The 21,984-nt window shown below is 34.0% G+C and overlaps 2 protein-coding genes across 7 annotated transcripts in view; both read left to right on the top strand.

Moving 5' to 3' along the window:
* LOC126741535 (syntaxin-binding protein 5) overlaps positions 1 to 16,993 on the top strand; it is a 66,072-nt gene extending 49,079 nt beyond the window's left edge. For 5 of the 6 annotated variants that reach the window (XM_050447992.1, XM_050447989.1, XM_050447993.1 and 2 more), the window contains 8 exons: positions 1,457 to 1,573; positions 1,627 to 1,875; positions 1,924 to 2,148; positions 2,199 to 2,307; positions 4,087 to 4,173; positions 4,870 to 4,965; positions 5,023 to 5,147; positions 5,208 to 16,993. In XM_050447992.1, coding sequence (XP_050303949.1) covers positions 1,457 to 1,573; positions 1,627 to 1,875; positions 1,924 to 2,148; positions 2,199 to 2,307; positions 4,087 to 4,173; positions 4,870 to 4,965; positions 5,023 to 5,147; positions 5,208 to 5,464 — 1,265 coding nt within the window. In that variant the 3' untranslated portion in view covers positions 5,465 to 16,993. Of the gene's footprint in view, positions 1 to 1,449; positions 1,574 to 1,626; positions 1,876 to 1,923; positions 2,149 to 2,198; positions 2,308 to 4,086; positions 4,174 to 4,869; positions 4,966 to 5,022; positions 5,148 to 5,207 lie in introns of all 6 variants that reach the window. The other variant, XM_050447987.1, reaches the window with a different exon arrangement.
* Positions 16,994 to 17,132: 139 nt separating this feature from the next.
* On the top strand, positions 17,133 to 21,437 carry LOC126741536 (ubiquitin-like protein 7). Its single transcript, XM_050447994.1, has 5 exons — positions 17,133 to 17,394; positions 17,449 to 17,660; positions 17,719 to 17,853; positions 17,908 to 18,236; positions 21,195 to 21,437. Exons 1-5 carry the CDS (start codon positions 17,250 to 17,252, stop codon positions 21,328 to 21,330), a joined length of 957 nt encoding a protein of 318 aa, XP_050303951.1. The 5' UTR covers positions 17,133 to 17,249; the 3' UTR covers positions 21,331 to 21,437.
* Positions 21,438 to 21,984: the final 547 nt, after the last annotated feature.

The following is a 21,984-nucleotide window of genomic DNA, read 5'->3' as shown; positions in this document are numbered from 1 at the left end:
CAAAAACTCTCAAAACTAGAGGTATTTTCGTAAGCCAGCAAATTTGAACTTTTAAGGAAAACCACTAAAATCTTAGAATTACGCATACATTTCTTACTATATCTCCTAAACCACCAAAGATATTTTTAAAACTTTTTCAGTTCAATCAAAAGAAATGTCTGAAGATGTATTTGACATACAAAACGTTGTGTTATCCCAAAATTTCATGACTCTAAAATTCACTTAAGTAAATTGATTTTAGTAATTTCTAGTTTTTTCTGCAAAATTCAGATTTTTTGAGATAATTTTGAAAATATTTGAGCGTCTTTAATAAGAGCTTCACTCACAAATGTGGCCTCTCTGGGTGAACATATTAAGGTATTAAGGATTTTTGTACCTCAAAAAGTTTAAAAAGTAGAGGTATTTTCGTAAACCAGCAAATTTGAACTTTTAAGGAAAACCACTTAAATTTTAGAATTTCACATACATTTCTTACTAAATCTCCTAAACCACCAAAGATATTTTAAAAACTTTTTCAGTTCAATCAAAAGAAATGTCTGAAGATGTATTTGACATACAAAACGTTGTGTTATCCCAAAATTTGATAACTATAAAATTCACTTAACTAAATTGATTTTAGTAATCTCTATTTTTTCTGCAAAATTCAGATTTTTTGAGATAATTTTGAAAATATTTGAGCGTCTTTAATAAGAGCTTAACACAAAAATGTGGCCTCTCAGGGTGAACATTTTAAGGTATTAAGAATTTTTGTACCTCAAAAACTTTAAAAAGTAGAGGCATTTTCGTACACCAGCAAATTTGAACTTTTAAGGAAAACCACTAAAATCTTAGAATTTCGCATACATTTCTTACTATATCTCCTAAACCACCAAAGATATTTTAAAAACTTTTTCAGTTCAATCAAAAGAAATGTCTGAAGATGTATTTGACATACAAAACGTTGTGTTATCCCAAAATTTGATCACTATAAAATTGATTTTAGTAATCTCTATTTTTTCTGCAAAATTCAGATTTTTTTAGATAATTTCGAAAATATTTGAGCGTCTTTTATAAAAGCTTAACACAAAAATGTGACCTTTCATGGTGAACATTTTAAGGTATTAAAGATTTTTGTACCTCAAAAACTTTCGAAAGTAGAGGCATTTTCGTGAAGCAAATTTAGACTTATGGTACAATTTCACATAAATTTCTTACTGTGTCACCCAAACTACCAAAGATATCTTAAAATATCTTTGAGTCCAATCAATGGAACTCTTGAAAATTAACTAATGATAGATGCAGAGCCCATTTACTGCGAAAGAGTCTTGTTTTCATGATAACCTACTTAAGCATCTCTCCCTCTGTACTATTGAAGCTTGTAAGAAAATGCCTCCAAATTAAAAAATTAAAAAAACAAACCCAATATTCATACCCAAACGATATATTAATCATCATATTATTTCTATGGGTCGGGTAGACAAACTGGACAGCAGTTTCTCCCGATCTAGATCCAGTTCGATGAGCAGCCTGGACAACATCACCTCCGAAGCCATCCAATGTTTGGTATTCGTCGATTCCTATTCAAAAAAATCCGGTAATTCCATTTAATATCGAAAAATAGTAAACCTAAAACCCTATTCATTCCAGAACCGACCTTGTTGACCCCGACGTTATGGATAGGCACCTCACTAGGGTCGGTACTACCGGTGGTAATCACCCCACCGGATCCGGACAGCAGAAGCTCCCAGCCGGTGGTGGTTTCGATGGTCGGCATGACCATCTTCAGGTTAAAAGGGAGCATCTTGACACTGTCCTTCCTTGACTGTAATGGCGCTTTGGTGCCCTCCAGTTACGAGGTGTGGAGGGACGACAATCGGGATAAAAGGGAACGAGATCGTAAGTTTAATACCAACTTTAGGCACCTAACTGAAAACAAACTTACAGGGACTCCTACAAGGAATCAGAACCGTATGAGTCCGACCCTGGGCGGGGACGGTGGCGTCTCGAGCGGGCGAAGCGATAGTTGTAGCGGGGATCGCCAATACGTCGTCATCGCTAGCGAGAAACAAGCGCGAATCGTGGGACTTCCCACTCAAAACTGCGTCTATCGCCAACAGTTGGCCGCGGACAGTGATTTTGTTGTCAAAGCTGATGTGATAACCTTTAAAGGTAGTATTAATTGAACTATTTAAACCTTAATAAACTTGGGTGGGTTTTAGATAGTGTATGTTTGGTAAGTTACGTATCGAGCGGCCACCTGATGGCCTACAGTCTTCCCAGTTTAAGGCCGCTTCTGGACATTGACTTCCTGCCTTTACCAGAGTTAAGGTGAGTGCTTCCGTACTGGGTTATTGTTCAAATAACTTTAATAGACTGAATGCGTTTTTTAACAAATTGCTGCAGTGCTGCTGGCACAAATTTCCTTCCGATTTAGAGCACATCATCTGGTTTGCATGATTCTGTTTTTCATATTTTCTTCTTTAAAAGCTCATATCTAACACAATAATAATCATGACACTACTATACATTTTCTAACTCATAACTATGTACGGTTTAACTAAGTGTGACTTCTTTTTTTTTGATTAATAATATTAAACCTTGTATGGGGATATTTGTGTCTCAATCCATGGCATGTCACTGGCACTGATTGTTTGGACCAGTTTTTCGACTAGTAAATCCAGTTCTTAGGATATCACAGTGATTTCTGTGTCAACTACATCGTCGAACATGGCTTTCGATTGGACTGAAGGATTTTTTAAATTATCTTTGGTACTTAAGGAGATGTAGTTAAAAATGTCTGCGAAATATGCTGATTTACAAAAATGCTTCTACTATCAAAAATTTTTAAGGTACAAAAATCCTTAATGCCTTAAAATATTCACCCTGAAAGGCTACATATTTGAGTGAAACTCTTATTTCAGAGCCTCAAATGATTATCTCAAATAATGCAAAAATTTGCAAAAAAAAAAAGAGACTACCAAAATAACTATACCTAAGTGAATTTTTTAGGTATAAAATCTTGGAATATCACAATGTCTCATATTTCAAATACATCATCACATTGCTCTTGATTGAACTGAAAGATTTTTTAAAATATCTTTAGTGGTTGTAGAGATCTAGTAAGAAATATCTGTGAAATTGTAAAAGTTTAGTGCTTATCCTTAAAATTGAAAATTAGCTGATGTACAAAAATGCCTCTACTTTCATAGGTTTTTAAGGTGCAAAAATCCTTAATACCTTAAAATGTTCAACCTGAGAGGCGATATATTTAAATAAAACTCCTATTTAAGAACCTTAAACAATTTAGAAAATATTTAAAAAAATTTGAAATTGTGCAAAAGAAAATCACTTTAGTTGAGTGAATTTTTTAGTTATAAAAACTTCAAATATTGCAATGTTTTGTAAGTCAATTCCATCATCAGGCATCGCTCTTAATTGGACTGAAAGATTTATAAAAATACATTTATTCTTTGTGGAGATATAGTAAGAAATGTCTATGACATTGTAAAACTTTCTAGTGCTTTTGCTCAAAAGTGAAAATTATTTGATTTACCAAAATACCTCTACCTTCAAAAGTTTTTGAGGTACAAAAATCCTTAATACCTTAAAATTTTTACCCTAAAAGACCACATCTTAATGTGAAGTTATTATTTAAGAGCATCAAATAATTTTTTAAATACATAGAAAAATGTGAAAATTTACAAAAAAAAGCAGAATTTTCCAAAATCATTTAGCTAAGTGAATTATTTAGGTATAAAATCTTCAGATATCACAATGTTTCATATGCCATATACATCATTGGACAACAACTTTTGTTCACCCTGAAACATCACATATTTGAGTGAGACCCTTATTTAAGAGCCTCAAATGGTTTTGAAAATATCTCAAAAATTAAATCTTACAAAAAAAATGTCTTTGCTCATCGTAGCCGAGTATGACATATACCAAAATCATTTCATATGTAAAAACCGCCATTGCCTTTGATGAGACACTCGAAAAGATCCCTATAGTCTTGCAAAAAGTTCTTACAGCTATAGGACGAACATAATCTATGCCTCACCTTAGACTTAATAATATGCACCTTATTATTGTTTCTCTCACCCGCAGTTTCCAGACACCAAGTAATAAGGGCATTGTAGACCCAATGTTATCGATATGGGGACAACAACTTATCGTAAACGAGGATACTGACCAGTAAGTCACACTACCTCTCTCTCTTATTTATTATCCTTATGTAACTGTTTTTTTTATAGTTGTTTATAAAATCATATAAAAGATTGTCTCTGACAGAGTATTATTATAGATAAAATTGTAGTACTTACTTATTAGGGGTCAACTAGTAAGGGTGTAATAAAGAGAATTTAAAGGAAACTGGGACCTATAGGGCTAAATAAATATGTTGTAACTTGAAGGGAATTAACATGTAACAAACACAAATTAACAATGCACTTAGAGGTTCTAACTGTTCAAATGTGGGGTAAAATTGTTTTATAGAACTGTTGCCACGATTGCTTTCTTGCCTTAAAGTTACGTTAGGGCGACCAATTCACTCATCCGTGTGATGGGTCGCCCTAGGCGGGTAATTTAAATTTATTTGACGATTACGTTATTAGACAAGAGGGCAACGGTGGCATCTTAAATATTTTATCAATAAAAAGAAACTTGGTCAATACAAAACACAAATTGGCTTTGGAGCACCGCAAGCATGGGTTTTAAGGCAAAAGCAAACAATTCCTGCATGTTAGGGGTTTTTTATGACAGACTTTTTTTTTTTTAATTAAATATTGGTAAGTTGGATTGATTCTCTTTAGGGAGAGCGTTTCAGTTTAGGTATTAATTTAATAGTTTTTCCGCATAAATAAACGGGATAACTTATGAGCAATGTTTCAGGATCGCTCGAACGTTTAGCTTCAGCAACAAGGGACACGGCTTGTATCTGGCCTCGCCTTCTGAATTGCAAAAGTTCACCTTATGTGCCGAATTTTGGTACGTTAATATTCAAAAAATAATAATAAAAAATTAATGGAACACACGATATTTTAGTGTCGACTTGGCCGAGATGATGGGCGAGTTGTACATACCGAGCGAAATGCCCGAGCCCCCCAAAATTGGCTTCTTCAAGGGTCTCTTCGGCGGGGGCGTCAGCTCGCTCGACCGCGAGGAGTTGTGTAAGTACTCACTCACTCACTAACCGCGAAACTCGCAGTGCATTCACTCACTAATTTCAGTCGGCGAGTCCAGTGGTAAAGCGAATAAATCGATCGCGCGTCACATTCCGGGGGGCAACTTACAAGACGTGGGTCAAAGGGCGAACACTGTTTGCAGCGAGGTGAGTCGCGCTCACAAACTCATGCTGGAACGAGGGGAGAAACTGAGCCAACTCGAAGACCGGGCGGAAAGGATGCGGGGCGAAGCGGAGAATTTCAGTTCTACCGCCCACGACCTCATGCTCAAGTACAGGGACAAGAAATGGTACCAATTATGAAGCGCTTAAGTGACTGTAATCAATAACGTTAATTTCACACCGCTACGGTTATTTATTGTGATTGTTCTTCAGTGCAAATTAGGTATATATGTTTTTTTTTTTGAGGTTATCGGGGTCGTATGTCACGTGACTGTACTCAAAATTAAGCTTCCCCCAATGCTTTCTATATAGGACGCTTTTCAGAATTCACCGGGTTGCAAGTAACCGAGGCGTTTTAGAATTGACCCGGTACAAAAAGCCCCACGTTTTAAAATTAACCGGTGAAATCATCTGGTTGCGACCGACGAGGCATCGGATTAACCACCAAACACAAATATTAACCGATTTTATGCGGATAAGCACAATTTATTGGTAATTACCACGGGTATCCTTGGTTTTTACACGCCAAACAACTACATTGGGGTAAATACCAATCGATATTGGTAAAAACCAAAACGCGTTGGTTATTCGCCTAAAATCTGTTATAGAGAAGGGCAGGTTGCCTTAACGCGAAAAAATTTTGGCCCTCTACTAAAGGTGCAATAATTCGAACTAATTTTGACATTTGTAAGCCATAACTCTATTGGCAACCCGTCTAACCATAGTTCATAGACACAGTTTCATAAATTGGGCAAATATCTATACAAGACCTGCAAATTTAATTTTTGTAACCAAAAGAATTAAAAAACTTTTGTACCATTAAATAACTCCTTCTACTTCAAAAAATGTCCTCTGGTAATATTAATACACATATGTTATATGCAAAAAATAATATTTCTTCAGTAATAATGTCCATGTAAATTACAGGTATAAAAATAAAACACGACGATGTATGATTTTATGCAGCATTATGTTTCATAGTAATAAATTGCCCATTAACAGCAAAGTGATATAGAGTTGGCTTGTTTTCAGTATACTCAATAGTTAGTGGCTATATTAGTACCACCTTGAGTGCGTCAAGTCTTTAATGCAGTTAATTATAAGGTTTTTTTATAACCTCTTGTCTAAACTCGATGTTGTATAAAAAAATAGGACACTGGCATTTTATATAACTTTTTTAAAGATCTTGAATCATGAATACAGGAAAATGATTTGCTTAGCTGGAGTTTTTACTCAGAGAACCTGAGTCCTTAAACCCTGAAATTCTTTGACTGCATTTTTCATAAAAAAGAGGGCACAACAATGATCTAGTTGACTCATAGACTCTGTAATTAAGGTGTTTCAAAATTGTTTTGTATTGTCCAGAATTAAAAGGTATATTGGAGAGTACAGCTTGAAGAGTTCTTAGAGATGGTAATTGGAAAAAGTGCTGTTGTAAAGTTATGGACTGCGTTTAAAAATTGAGAGGGCAAAGACTTCTTCGTTCACTGACCACCTGCAACCAGAAGGTGGATCATTTAGCAATTAAGAGTCAATGAATTCTTTAGTTACTTCATTAAGATTTTCTTTCAAGAGACTTTAAAGAAGCAATAATATGCTCTTTCATTTACTTGCTCATGGTGGATTTATGGACATTATTCATTGGTTTTCAATGTATAACAATAATTTCCTGCTCACGAGTTAAGCGCTATTTTTTGAAAGACCAGCATCAGTAAGAATGCCTTTTGTACTCTCTAAGAGAAAAAAAGATTAATCAATAAAATTTGTTGAAATATTGGAACAAACCCTGCAAGTATTGATGTTGAACTAAGGAATAATTGATAGTAAATTAATATATTTTGAAAACAAAGACCGGTTAACTTTCATGTTTTTTCTATTCATTTAGACCATGTTGTTTCCACAAAGAAACCCTAGGTCTAGAAAACTTGCCCCATTCCAAATTCGAAGCCCTAATTGCACAAAAAATAAAACATGAAATTCCGGTAAATAGAAAGCCATTAATTTCAGCAACTTTATCTTGACCCACGAGGCAACGCCTTCCCAAAACTAATAACTCAACGTCAAAACTGTCAACAACGTCACTACTGTCAAATATTCCTAATGTCAAGTCACCCTAAGATGGCCGCCGTCCGAAATTCCGCTTTGGCGAGTCAAGTTTCATGGGGCTAGGATTAACTGAGTTTTTAAGGTGGAATGTCGGTCACCTATTTTTTTTGTAAATCTGTTGTTGCTCATTTTTCATTTTGATTCAAGTTTATTTTGGTAGTCCAGTGATGATAGTAAAAGGATAAACAGAAAACTTTAATTTAATCTTTTTTTTTTTCATTTTGTTGGTTTCTGGGTAACGACTATCAAAGCCAAAAAACTTACTAGAGACCCTTACAATGGAACCGGGTCATTTTTTTTAAATTTTTTTAGTTTCTTAAATTCAGGGGCAACTTATTTCTAGCATTTTCCATAGTTTGTTTGGTTTGCTTTGAAAAATATAAACATAAACAGATATTATTAAAGCTGCCAACTGTCCAACAAAATCTAAGAAAATCAACCGAAGCGTTTCCGAGTGTTTAAGCAAAATATATAGATTTCAATTATTGATTGTTAGACTGTGGTTTAAATAACCGAACGGGTTAATTCAACCGGTGAATTCTGAAAAGTACCCATAAGAACAGTCTGCGTGCGGAAATATCACGTCACGCCATTTAATTATTGCGAATTAAGCACGGCAATTTAAATACATGAAAAAATATGAATTGTTTCATAAACTAATAAGAGGTTAATAATTTTTTTTCGTTATTTTAAAATAGATTAATTATAATTGGATAATTAAACATATAACTAATTACAAAAAATATTAAGACGGTCGTAATATTCTGTAGCGTCTACATTGGCAAATATTAAATATTTTTTTATAATTGCTCCATATATGCCATATAATACTTTTTATAATAGGTATCCAGGGTGTTTCACAAGCAACATAGATTTGTCATTTTCGCAGATCAAAAAGTGTAAATTTTTCAGTGGAAGACAAATATTAAGGTGGTAGGGAAGACTGGCCTAAAATGACATACCACTTTATTTTTGCTTATTAATTTTTTATTCTTTTAATGTAAACATACAAAATCATTAGTAATTTATAATACTAAAGGTTTATAATAAGAATATAACCTAATTTTTTTTTAAATAAATGAATAATCCTGGCGAAAAAAATATAAAAAAAAACATGTAAATGTGTCATTTTACCCGAGCATACTTGGGTAAAATGACATAAGAAACTTACATAGGTACATAAGGTCATTACAAGTTAAAACTAACAAAGTTCACATACATATTGTTTGCTTCTTTTAAAAATACCAGCACACTCACAATTAATGTGCCCATTTCGAGCACGATTGATATCTAACCCATGTTTCCTTGGACTTGGACATAGAGTACAAACAGTTACAATATAGGCAGGGTAGATCATCTTCGTCGTCTTCATCTTGAAACGTCTCTTCATTATCAGAGTTTTCGTCCATTGGGACAAAGTGTTCGGATGCTACTATGGCAGCCTTACGTGTTATGCGGTTTTTACTTTCTTTGGCTACTTTCTTTGATTTGAATAACTTCTTTTAAACTTTCAGGGCTTTCAACTAAATGAGTTAAATTTTTTTTGGTTCGTTTTGCGGCTTCTCAGCAGCTTGTTTTTCCGCTTCTCTAGCTTTAAGTTCCTCTAATATTGGGGTACTCGTAAACACTTTGGTTCCTTCTGCCTTCCGCTTTCTTGGGTTTGCTTGTATCCCGCATGAACTTGGAAGAGGGGAAATGTCTTGTGGGCGAATAACTTGAAATATTGTTTATATTCAGTGAATGGTTAGCCACTTGAGTATCGCCATCTTGATATCTATATGTGACCATTGCAGGGTTAAACAGATAATCAGGAAATATATCTGGGTTTAGCGGCTATATTCCTGTTTTCATAAACCCACTTACAGCATTTTGATTTGTAGCTGCTTTTCCATATGCTGCAGCAAATAACCCGCCAATCTGATATGAAAAAGCTGTTCTGCCTGGATGACATTTTAGCCATTTTGTAACTTCTTGATCATAAAATGTTTTTACTGGCCCAAAAAAGCACACATCTAAAGGTTGCAGCCGGTGGGTGCAATGAGGTGGGAAACATATCATTTCTATTCCATTTTCTTTAGCAAATCTTGTAACATCTAGAGTTTTATGGCTAGTATGACCATCAACCAGAAGTAACACTTTATTTGCCTTTGAAGGATTAGAATATTCTCTAAAATGTTGCATCCATTTTAGAAAAATCTTGCCGTCATCCAGCCTGTCTCCTGAGCTATTCCCAATGCACCTAAGGGAGCCTCGTCGGTCAGTTCCTTTTTCCAGTTTTTTCTGGGAAAAATTAATAATAGGGAAATATATGCTCCTGCTGCGCTCATGCAAACCACAGCTGTAATATGCTGCTCCCTTTCAGCACTTGAAATTAAGCCAACTTGTTTTCGACCTTTGGTCGCAAGTATTCGGCTAGGTTTTTAGACAGTAGACAGGGCAGATTCGTCTACATTCCAAATGCGCGTGGGGTTGATTTTTTTTTTCAATTGTCTCTTGAAAAGTTCTAAAAAAATTAGCAATTTGCGGTTTATTGAAGGATTGTGCTCTAGCGGCCGAAGTAGCTTCAGGCTTTCTAAGAGATATATCGGGGTTTCTGGACCTAAGTCCACGTAGCCAATCCCAACCAGCCATTTTAATAGTTAAGTTGAACCTGTGTGCAATTCCATTTCTTTCTGCCAGTTGATACGCCAAGGAACGAACTTCATCGCATGATAAACCAAATAAACAAGATTCCAATAACTTGATATGTTGAACTAGGTCCCTCGCCAACTCTACGGAAAACGTGGTTTCGTATCGGCCTAGACCCTTATCAGTAGCTTTGACTCTTTTATTTTTGTCCGATGCTCGTCTTCTTAGCGTAGCCTGGGGTACGCCAAATGTTTTTGAAGCTTTGAGCGAGCCCATTTCTCCATTGTGTACTGCCGCAATAGCTTTTTGCATCTGTAACGGATCCCAAGACTGACGCGTGGTTTTTCTTGAGTAATTTCCAACCATTCTAAAAAAAATAAGAAGAACCAATTCATTTTGAGAAACTGTAGAAAAATAAGGGCAAAATGACATACTATGTCATTTTAGCCATATAGGTCCTATGTCATTTTACCCAACTTGCACCACAAACACATGTTTATTTATAAAAATGTTATTTATCAAAAAAAATGTTAAAATGTTGTTATTTTACCAATAAATAAGATTAATACATACCTGTAATCAGGTTAAAGCGTAAAAAATTAAACTTTAAATACTTTAGTTAAATCTTCTGGTTTAAAACACAATTTGTAGACTTGAAAAAATACAAAGCACGCCCTATGAACGTTAACGCCTAACTAATCCCGATATTTTTAATACGCGTAATGTAAAGACATGCGGAGACACTGTTGACATAAAGTTATTCCGAAAAATACTGTTGGCATGTTGGAGATTTTGTACCTATGTTGTTTTACCCTAGTATGTCATTTTAGGCCAGCCTCCCCTATCACTCTATTTATAGAACATCATGGCTCAAACAATTACATTTAATAGATAAAGTATAAAAATAATTTCTAACTCCAAATACGCAAGCGAGTTTGTTATTCTAGTCTTCATTTTATGGAAGGAGGTCATAATAGAAAAAGGTCACAATACACTACATAATAGAATGTATTTTTTTTACTAAATGTTTTAAATTTTACCCCCTATGAAATTAAAGAAAGCACAAATGGGGAGGCAACCTGATTTCTCTTGACTTGAACATATTAAAATTTAGTAGTATTCACTTGCAAGAGAATTTTTCATAAATTTTATACAAGGTCACACAAAGGTTTAAGTTAAACAAAATAAACTCTGTTTTTATAAAGTGTTATTTTGTTTAATTAGATGCTGTTAATGCATTACATTTTAGGCTAGTTGAAATATATAAACTTTTATTATATCATTGACTAATAACACCTGTAACAACAAACGAAAAAAAGCAAATATAAACAAATGTCCGTGCACAGGCTGTTCTAAGCATCATTGAGTGAATAATGAGAGTCACCTTTAGTCGAGCCTTTAATGGATATAATAATTATTTTACTGCATGCCTTTCGTTCATATTTAAACCTAAAACGAATCTGCTCCTTGTGGTTGTAATATTTTGAAATTGTGACGAAACGAACATTCCCGAGCACAATGTGTATGATCATGCATTAGCGGTGCTCAAAATCCTACTTTACCACAAAAAAAAGCCTGATAATTATACTTATAACGGTATTATTGTGGTAATTCAATAAGGAATATACTTAACATGTGTATTACATATTATATACGTATCAAAAACAAATGTGTACTCGACATACACACACACACACATAATATATAAAACTATCAACCGGAATATTTAAAAAAAAACCATTTCTATATTTGCTACTAATTACATAATAGCACTATATTATATAGCTTTACGATGTAGTGAACCAGGTTAAGATAGAATATTCTACTTTCTATAACTGTTTCTTAAGTACCTTTTAAATGACCCCTGTAGTAAGCAAAACCAAAGCCACGCCCTTTTATCAATGGAATTAAGCTCCGCCTACTCGTTGCCGAGGCACATAGCAGGGCAAGTCAAAAAGTTGTCACTGTTATGTGCCATAACCTCTTTTAAGTTGTCCTTATATTGTATATTCTATATAATTTATTTCTTTACTAACTGTAAATAGATTTAATATAAGAATTAATAACAATATCTTGTAATGTCCTAGTTGTCTATCGGTGACAGTACTAATATTGTTATTAACCAAACTAACTTGTAAATATGTTAAAGTAGTTAGTGATTCGTTGTTGTAGTAAAGACACTGGACGAGATCTTTACTTGCGTACTACTAGTGTTATGTTTCAGTATCGCGAATCGACAATAAGTAATTCAAGTATTGCTGGGTAGACTTTGTTTCTTCCACTGCCCCTTTTTTTAGCTTATTAGATCAAGTACTTACACTTTTAGGTCCAGATTATGGGAAATTCAGGGTTTAACATTTGTTCTATATATTTGAGATCAATCAAGACAGATCCCTATTGGGATTACATGATAAGAATGAAGTACCAAGGGAAACTGGTGTGAAAATGAGCAGAAATCGAAGTCTTAGAGATATAGGTTAAATTTACCAAATAGTGTGCGGGGTGGACTGGTTTGTTTAGTAAGTTCAAAAAAATAAATGTTCTACCAATAATTTATGTCTCAAAACTGGTTGCAGTAGCTAAATTACTGAATTTGAAGCTATAGAATGAAATCTGCTTTTCAAAGGTTATCTTTAAAGAGCTCTAGGTCCCTGAGGAAGCATTTTCGGACCCATGTTCATATGAACTGTTCTTTTTTTTTATCTACCCTAGGAGTTTGTAATACAACAGAAAACTCTGTTTATTGGCATGGAATGGTCTGAGTTTGTGATATAAAAGAAAACTGTGCACATTCTGCGTAGTATTAAAATTGAGATTTTCACATTTCTAATCAATTTTTAATTCTTTTTGGGCTCAATACAAGAACCCTAGGTCTAAACATTCCAGTGCATAAGACTATTCTCTGACAGAGTGTAATCCCATGTTTTTTTTTTTATGTATTCATTAAACGGGAAACCCCCATTACAAAAAAAAAAAATTATAAAATACAGTTAAGTCAATAATTAATAATCCTTACTTAAACTATTAAGAGTTAAAGTACTTAACTAAAAAAAAAACTCTAAAGTAAATAAACAAAAAAAAAATATCTTTGTATTAACTAATAGATTAGGAACATAAATTCTCACTTGGTTTACCCATCAAACAACATATTCATTAAAAATATTAATTGAACAATACTAAGTATTCAAAATGTTCATTAAACTACCCTTAAAAGACCCATATGAATTGCTAAAAACATCTAGCCTCTCCTCCCGATCCAAAAAATCTAGAGATCTCTCCAAAAAAGAGTTTTTACCATAATTGGTTTTATGGAATCCAATATGAAATAAATTATTTTGTCCAAGTGTTCTCTGAGGAATAGAAAATTTAACTTGGGAAAGTAAATCCGGACAGGATGCAATACCATTCAACAACTTATAGACAAAACAGATGTCAAACATTGTTCTTCTTTTATCCAAAGACAAAACTTTAACATAATTCAATATTTGGGAATAATCATGATTAGCAATAAGATCTAAATTAAACATGTAGTTATAATATCTTAAAAATTTGTTTTGCACACTCTCCAGTAATGACTTATGGACATTATACTGGGGAGTCCAGATAATTGAGCCATACTCAAGCTGTGATCATACCAATCCCACATATACAGATTTGACAGCTTGCAATGATAACCCCTTACAATTTCTAAGCATAAAACCCAACATTCTATTAGCTTTTACTACTATTTGGTCTATATGATTGCAGAAGTTTAATTTTGTGTCAAACAGTATTCCTAAATCCTTAGCAACATCCTTTAATTGAAGTTTCTGGCCGTTAATTGTGTAAAATGATGGTATCCTACTTTTTTCCTATGAAATGAAATTTGGAAGCATTTATTAATATTCAAATCTAACAAATTATTTTGGCACCACAGAGAAAGGCTATCAAGATCTTTCTGTAAAAGGCTGATATCAAGTTCATTCATAATAACCAAGAAAAGTTTGAGGTCATCAGCAAACATTAAAAATTCACAATACTCCAAGACATCCCTAAGGTCATTAACAAACAAATTAATAGTAAAGGAGAGCAGTGTCCGCCTTGTGGCACTCCAGAACAAACTTCAATCACCTTAGATATAAAATTACCAAGTTTAATCACTTGCTTTCTATCACTAAGAAAGCTAAGCAACCATTTTAGCAATCTATCAGAAAAACCTATATTTCTCAATTTTTCAATTAATAACAAATAATTTACCTTGTCAAACGCCTTGGAGAAGTCTGTATATACAGCATCAATTTGATACCCCCTCTCCAAGGCATCTGACAACTTGTTGTGGTATATGAGTAAATTTATAAGAGTGGACCGACCACCTCTACAACCATGCTGTTCCTCAACAATAATTTCTCTACATTGCCAATTTAAATGGGCAAACATAAGGCTGTCAAAAATTTTGGGGATGGATGACACTATGGACACACTACGATAATTTTTGACATCATCCCTCGACCCTGATTTAAAAATAGGAGAAATATAACCTTCTTTCCATATGTCTGGAAATGTTCCAGAAATAAGAGATAAGTTAAAAAGTTTACATAGTGGCTGTGATAGTGCATATCGACAGTTTTTTAAAAGAATATTGGGGATTCCATCTGGACCAATCATTAACTTATTAGGCAAAGCCCCCACCTTATCAAACACCTCAGCCAGATTTATGACAGGACAGTCAATATTAATTTGGCTAAAAGACTTTTCAGGTGGGATTGTGTTTGCATTTGAATAGACTGCAGAAAAGTGAGTAGCGAATAAATCAACAATCTGCTGACCATCAGTTGCAACACTATTATCTAAAAACATTTTCCTTGGTACAATGTTAGATGCTCTTTTCTTCCAAACGAACTTCCAAAAATTTTTCGGATTACTAGTCAAGTTTTCATTCAAAGTAGCAAGATAATTTCTGTAGCACTCTTGACTTAACCTTTTACACTGAGCTCTCAGAACGGTAAATTCATGATAATCTCTTTCATCATGGGATAGTTGGTATTTTTTATGCTTACTTTTTTTGAGAAATACCAACGATGTCTTATTTTTTTTTTGAGGCACAAAACATTGTATACCAAAATTTAAAATGTTATAGAACTCTGACACCATAATGTTAATATCGCTATCATTAAAAATAGTATCCCAATTTATAGAAAAAAAATAATCATTAGTCCCCTGATAGTCCCCATTTTTAAAATCAAAATAAAATTCCTCAACTATAAGTGAATCCAACATTACATTGTTGTCTACTCTAAAATTACAGGCATAAGAAATATGATGAATTGAGTCACAAAAAAGTGGATCTGGAGACTTAAAACATTTCATGGTAAACAGAAGATCCAGGAACACATCCCTGCTATTTGGCATATCAATCATTTGGTACATATTAAAAAAACCATATATTTGTGCTAGAAACACGGCTGGTGAATTTGTTGGACAGTCTACTTGGACCCCATTATGAGCATTTGACCAATGTACCCCTGGCAAATTGAAGTCACCTATCATGTAAAACTTAGTGCTAGGATACATAGAACAGATTTCTTCAATTGTGATGCAGTGATCACTATAGATATCATCAGAGGACCCTGGGGGAATATATACACCGCCAACAACAAAACTTGATCCTGAACATTTACATAACAAAAACAGCTGTTCAAAGTGAGATTCTGTCTTTTTAATGATTGAAGCTTGTATGTGATTTTTTACCAGTATTAGCACTCCACCACCTCTACTCTTTGATGTAATCTGCACATTTCTATCAGCACAAAATATACTGTAATTACAGCAACTAAGTTCTTCCGAAAAAATGTCCTCATTCAACCAACTCTTCGTAATAACAATAATATCATAACTTAAACAATCCAACATTCAACCATTCAACTCAGCAATTTTGGTACGAAGCCCTCCCACATTCTGGTAATACATTTGTTAAGAGGTACTTTCTTATTTTGCAATCCCAATAGTGTTCTTCCCAATACTTAAAAAAAAATTAATACCAAATTGGTCCCCTAAAAATTGGCATATCACTTGAAAGTGATATATATTTTTATTGAAGTAAATTTTTTATTTGTAGAGAAGAAACATTTTAAATTAATTTAATTGATTATACTGATGAAATCAATCTCTATTCTTTCCAATTAGTTTATACACAAAAACTGCATCACTTAATTAAGTTTGAATAATAACTTACCTGTAAAAGATAAAATTCCTTTGGGTACAAAAAAACTAAAATCAAAACATAAAACTTTTAAACAACAAACCCAGATGACATCTGTCATTAACGCTTGACGTTTCTCAGCTGATAAATTAGCAATGTTGCCACTTCTAACGACATTTCTTATAAAAAGTGAATTTTTTTTTTTGTGGGATATTTTTAATTTATTAAATTACATTTTAATTAAAAACAAGCCACATCCTAAGATAAGTATTGTAAATATAAATTATATTTTAGTGTTGCTAATAATCGCGTTAAAATATAATATATAGATTTTCCAATATTGGCTTTGTCTTCCTCTCAGTCGAAAATCGTTTGATTATTTAATTGCTGTTGTAAATAATTCTTGGATAAATCAATTAGTTAGTTAAATTAACACAAAATGGTATTGTGTAGTTTTGTTATTTATTGTTAACCTTTTCTATCATGATAGTTTATATGGCTGTTATATTTATTTAGACTATTTATATAAAGAATCAGCTTGTTTCGGCCAATGAGTTTTGGGATTAGGCGTAACTCTATAGATTATAATAATTGCTTAAAAATAAATAAACTTGAATAAGGTACTCGTTTCATTGTATAGAGGTGGGAACAAGTTGTACATTGACGATGTTTAAGTAGATTATTGTGTAAAATCATTATTATTATTATATATAATTATTATTGTTCTACCTAAATAAATAAAACATCAATTGTTTGTATTTTTATTCGTTTCATTTATAACCCTAACAGGCAAGTGTTTTCTAGGTTAGAATTTTTTTAGGAAAATCAATCCCTTATCAAGGGTTCGGCAACGTTGCCCCTAACTCTCACGTTCAAATATCAAATCTAACCTCAACTTGTCAATGTCAAACGAAAAAAACAAACAATCACAAAGACTGTGCAAATTTTAAACAATCATTGTCTGGACATTTTAACAGCAACATTGAGGCACCGGTAGACCCGAAGAGGCAGAAAATGGCCCTGAGCATATTCTTAGGAATATGGAACGAGGATAAATTGCGCAGGGTAAAAGTGGACGACGTGGATTTGGACTCGAACGTGGAAATCCTCAGGCCCCATTTGACAAAGGAGTTGGGCGAGAACCCCGATGACGATTTCGGTAAATATTTCTTGTCTTAAAAGAGCCTTAATATCGACTGTTGCCTTCATATAGAACTTACTTTTTGTGGTTTCTTGTTGGATGACAAGAAGCCTTTGTCAAGCTATGGGGTCACCGCTGGAGTCACCATTCATGTTATTGAGAAGCTGAAACCTAAGCAGTCTGCCAAATGTGAGCCACCCAAAATAAACGAAGCGTTTATCCAGGAACTTGCTAGTTCTTACAGGAGTTTTAGGGCCTCCCCATCATTTAGAACCACTTTACATGTATGTTCCCAACTATTAATGAAACAAGTCAATAACTGCAAAATTATTTGACTTTTAGCGCCTCGAAAACCCTACAGACTTGGATAAAATAATATCTGCAGTGCCCGGACTGCAAGATGACCCTATGGCAATAGCTTTTATATCGAAACCAGACATTTTAACCCAATTGGAAGACCCAAAAACTTGTTGGAAAGTAAGAGGGAACACCCATTAATCTATTTACCGAATAAAACTGAGAAATTTATAGATTGCAGAGCGCAACCCAACAATACTGTTGGCTGTCCGCTATATTATCACCGAGTTTCACAAGACCACTCCAGTAAGTGGAACCGCGGCCTCTTTTCAGCCGCCCCCGTCGTCCGGTCACTCGTATTCGCTGGACGCCCTATCGGACGACGACGACGACATGGAGGGCGACGGACCGTCTTCAGGGGGCGGCATCACAGCCGCCCATTTGGCCGCCGCGTTGGCGGCAGCCGCGGGGGGCGGATCACCGTCCGCTTCCAGGATCGGGTCGATGATTACGCCCGCGATGTTGCAGGACGCTTTGACGCCCGCTGCCGGCGGAACCGGAAGGTACGAGGAAAATCTGGTTTATTTTAGCTAGTTGTGTCTTAGCCCGGTATTAGACTATAAAAGATATTTGACAAAGATCTTTTATAAAACATTTTGTTTGATTCTAGTTCTTTTAAGAAAAGTTTTTGAGCAGTAGAACAGTATTACACTATCAAAGAACTTTGTAAAATTTAAAGAGAATCGCGACGTTATTTTTATTTAAAAATGGATGAAAGACGTGCATTAGCTTGCGCTGTTGCTATGAGTGCTGCTGTTGTTACAATGTGTTTAGTGTTAAAAAGAAAAAAAGAAAAAAACCGTCGACTTTGGGAAAGACCCTGGGTAGCGAGGCGTAATTTAAGAGGAATCCATCATAATCTGCTAAGAGAGTTACTATCTGAAGATAGTAGGAGTTATGAAAACTATTTAAGAATGGATCACGAAACATTTCCGTTTATTGCTTCAAAAATAGCACCAATTATATCCCGACAAAATACACACTTAAGGAATCCTATCAGCGTTGAGGAACGCCTTATGGTGACCCTTCGATTTCTGGCAACTGGAGAGAGTTATTCCAGTCTTCAATACAGCAGTCGTATACCTCAATGTACCCTATCAGGCATAATCCCGGAAACGTCCAAGGCCATATATCAGGCATTGAAAAATGAATATCTGAAGGTATGTAGTAAAATTACTTTGTAAAAAATAATAAAAATGATTCTTTATTTCTATTTATAACAAAACTAGAACTTAAATAGGAACAAAAAAAATGAAATAATACAAATCAATATTTATTCAAATATTTTCTTGCTGAAAATCTGTGCTTGTCACGTTAGCCATTCTAAGTGCATCGCTAATCAAATTATCGGAATTGGTTAGCCCATTCTCTTCATTGAAATTATTATTAAAATTATACTCCAACGGAGTATAACTATGATGGGGTGGCTGTGGTAATGACCTCCATGATTCTTGGGATGAGGCTGGACTTAATAGCCTGGTCGGTTGATCAAGAGTATCCCAAGTATCCATTAATATTTGTTGAATTTTGCGTTTTGTTTGCCTTAGTACAAACTCATTGCTGGCTCCCTGTATCCCACGTAATTCAGATACTACAAATTTCCCGAAAGTATCTAGGGCATCATCCTGTGTTTGATTATGCACTGAAGTTTGTTTCACAATTTTACCCATTTCTGACATGGTTGCAGAAGCTTTAACTAGTAGGTCATCGTAAGGAATAGATTTTCTTTTTTTATTTATGGAAACCGCTGGTTTTATGCCATCTGTAGCAGATTTGGAAGCTAAAGTTGTAGTTTCTGCCTTTTCACTGGTGTCATCCTGTAAATAAAAAAATGTGTTAGATAAACTTTTAAAATATTTATTTTTCTTACAGACACCAACAACTAGAGAGGAATGGGAAAATATTGCCAAGGAGTTTGAAAACAAATGGAATGTGGTCAATACAATTGGAGCAATGGATGGAAAACACATTCGAATTAATTGTCCGGAAATAGGCGGCTCTCATTTCTTTAACTATAAGTCTTATCATAGTATCATATTATTTGCTCTCACTGACGCCGACTATAAATTTGTGTATGTAGATGTTGGAACGAATGGCAGAATCGGTGACAGTGGGGTGTTTGCTAAAAGCCAACTAAGAAGATGCTTACTAGACAGAACAATATTAAACATTCCCGACGGCAAAAATCTTCCGAACACAAATATTACCATGCCCTATGTTGTTCTAGCTGATGACGCGTTTCCTCTGAGCTACAATGTTATGAAACCGTATTCTTTAAAAAATATAACTAAGGAAGAAAAAATATTTAATTACAGACTATCTCGTGGAAGACGAATGGTCATCATGGGATTCAGAGTTTTTTTAACTGCAATTAATTTAGCACCTGAAAAAGTTACATGCATCACACTTGCTGCTTGCACATTACATAATCTGTTAACTGAAAGACGAAAACATCTATATACACGCCATGACGTTTTTACTCGAACTGAAAATGGTTTTCAATACCAAGACGTTCATATCGATGAAGATCTTCAGGAAATGCAAGTTCTTACAAGACAGGTTCATATTGGAGGGAACCGCCATGGTCGAGAAATAAGAGATGCATTTAAATCATATTATAACGGTTCTGGAAAAGTTCCATGGCAAGAAAATTATATATAATCATATAACTTACATTATTTTGATTTATGGCATTATAAATGTCACTTCCCGCTTGGGATTGTTCAGACTGGATTTCTAAATTGGATTCTGATGTATCAGCTTCTGTTGACTTGTCCAAAAATTTTAATAAAGGAAACCAATACACCTTAGGCTTATAAACATCATGCTCTTCGGCTCCACTTTTTTTGGACTGAATTACCTGGAGCATTAAATAAAATAATAAATAATTAACTTTTAATTGTATTATATGTCAATAAACCAAAAAGTAAAATGTTATAAAAAAATAAAATATTTACCTTCATTTTCTCTGATAAATATTGGCTTCTCAACCCATTTAGTTTTTTTTTAATATCCTCCACCTTGCAACCTTTGCTTACTGTATTTAGTATTTCAGCAATTCGTTTATATGTATCTAGTCTTTTATTTCGATTTTTGTAATCCGGATGTTGATGATTATATAACATTTCGTAACTCTCATATTCGGAAATTAATAATTTGGTCGCCGCAACGCACCAAACAAACTTATTATCCGCCATATTGCTTTGAACTGGTCAAATATTTTATCAAATGTAATCATATGTTATTAAATGCTATAAAAGTTTATAAAACTAATCTTTTATAAAAGAAGTAACATTACACTGTAAAATATTTTATAAAATTTCTTTTATAGAAGATCTTTGTCAAATATCTTTTATAGTCTAATACCGGCCTTATTAAACTTATTCTCGGGAATGTTTTTATTTTATATAACAAAGATGAAACTTACTTGGGTGTATATTAGTTTTTTTTTTTTTGGTTAGGTATGCGACTCAGCTACGCCAAATGCGGGATTTGGGGCTTAACGACGAGGGGAGAAACGTGAGGGCCCTCACGGCGGCCGGAGGCGACCTGCAGGCCGCCATCGATCTTATTTTTAGTGGGGCATTGGACGATTAATATAAACAATATAATTGATGGGGTTTTTACCTTGTAAGGATTTATTTTAAGTTGCAAGGGTGTCTATTTGTACATTTTGTGGAAATATACATTTTGATTTATTTAAATTTGCACTTTTATTATACTGAGAAACATGTTTTGGGAAAACTAACCATGTGTGTGAAGCTAGCGTCCGATCGATATCCAGTAACCAAAATCGAGAACGCAGCATATGCCGGTTGCCAGCGACCAATTTATAGTCCGCGCTCCCTGTTATTTAATCAATATAATGCCCGTATCTCCTGAAATTCCCAAGGGATGTTAATAATTTTTTGTCCAGATATTAACGATGAATACCTAAATCGACTGACGATGGTCTCAAGCCTCTACAAACTAAGGTTTTGTTGTGAAAATTAATTAAAAAGTCAAATTGTAAAAAAATGAAAAAGGCTCTAACTCCCAAAATTCCCAAAGGATTTCGATAAAACTTTTTTTTATAAAAGATAATAAATATCTAAATTGATTTTAGATAGTTGCAAACCTCTACAAACGAAAGTTTTTTGGTAAAAATTTATTGAATTTTTAGATGTACAAAAAATAATTTAAAGCTATAACTTCCAAAACTCCCAAAGGATTCGAATGAAACTTTTTTATACAACTAACAATAAATATCTA

This window comes from Anthonomus grandis, chromosome 10 (genome assembly GCF_022605725.1).
Source record: "Anthonomus grandis grandis chromosome 10, icAntGran1.3, whole genome shotgun sequence".
Lineage (NCBI taxonomy): Eukaryota > Metazoa > Arthropoda > Insecta > Coleoptera > Curculionidae > Anthonomus > Anthonomus grandis.
The sequence above is the reverse complement of the archived record's forward strand: the minus strand, read 5'-3'. Positions and strand labels throughout refer to the sequence as shown.

What these genes read in the sequence shown, in the direction of transcription:
- LOC126741536 (XM_050447994.1), top strand. Translation starts at nt 17,250, where the DNA reads ATGGCCCTGAGCATATTCTTAGGAATATGGAACGAGGATAAATTGCGC. An exon ending in GAACCCCGATGACGATTTCG is followed by an intron (nt 17,395 to 17,448) that starts GTAAATATTTCT and finishes GCCTTCATATAG; the next exon opens with AACTTACTTTTTGTGGTTTC. An exon ending in CATTTAGAACCACTTTACAT is followed by an intron (nt 17,661 to 17,718) that starts GTATGTTCCCAA and finishes TTTGACTTTTAG; the next exon opens with CGCCTCGAAAACCCTACAGA.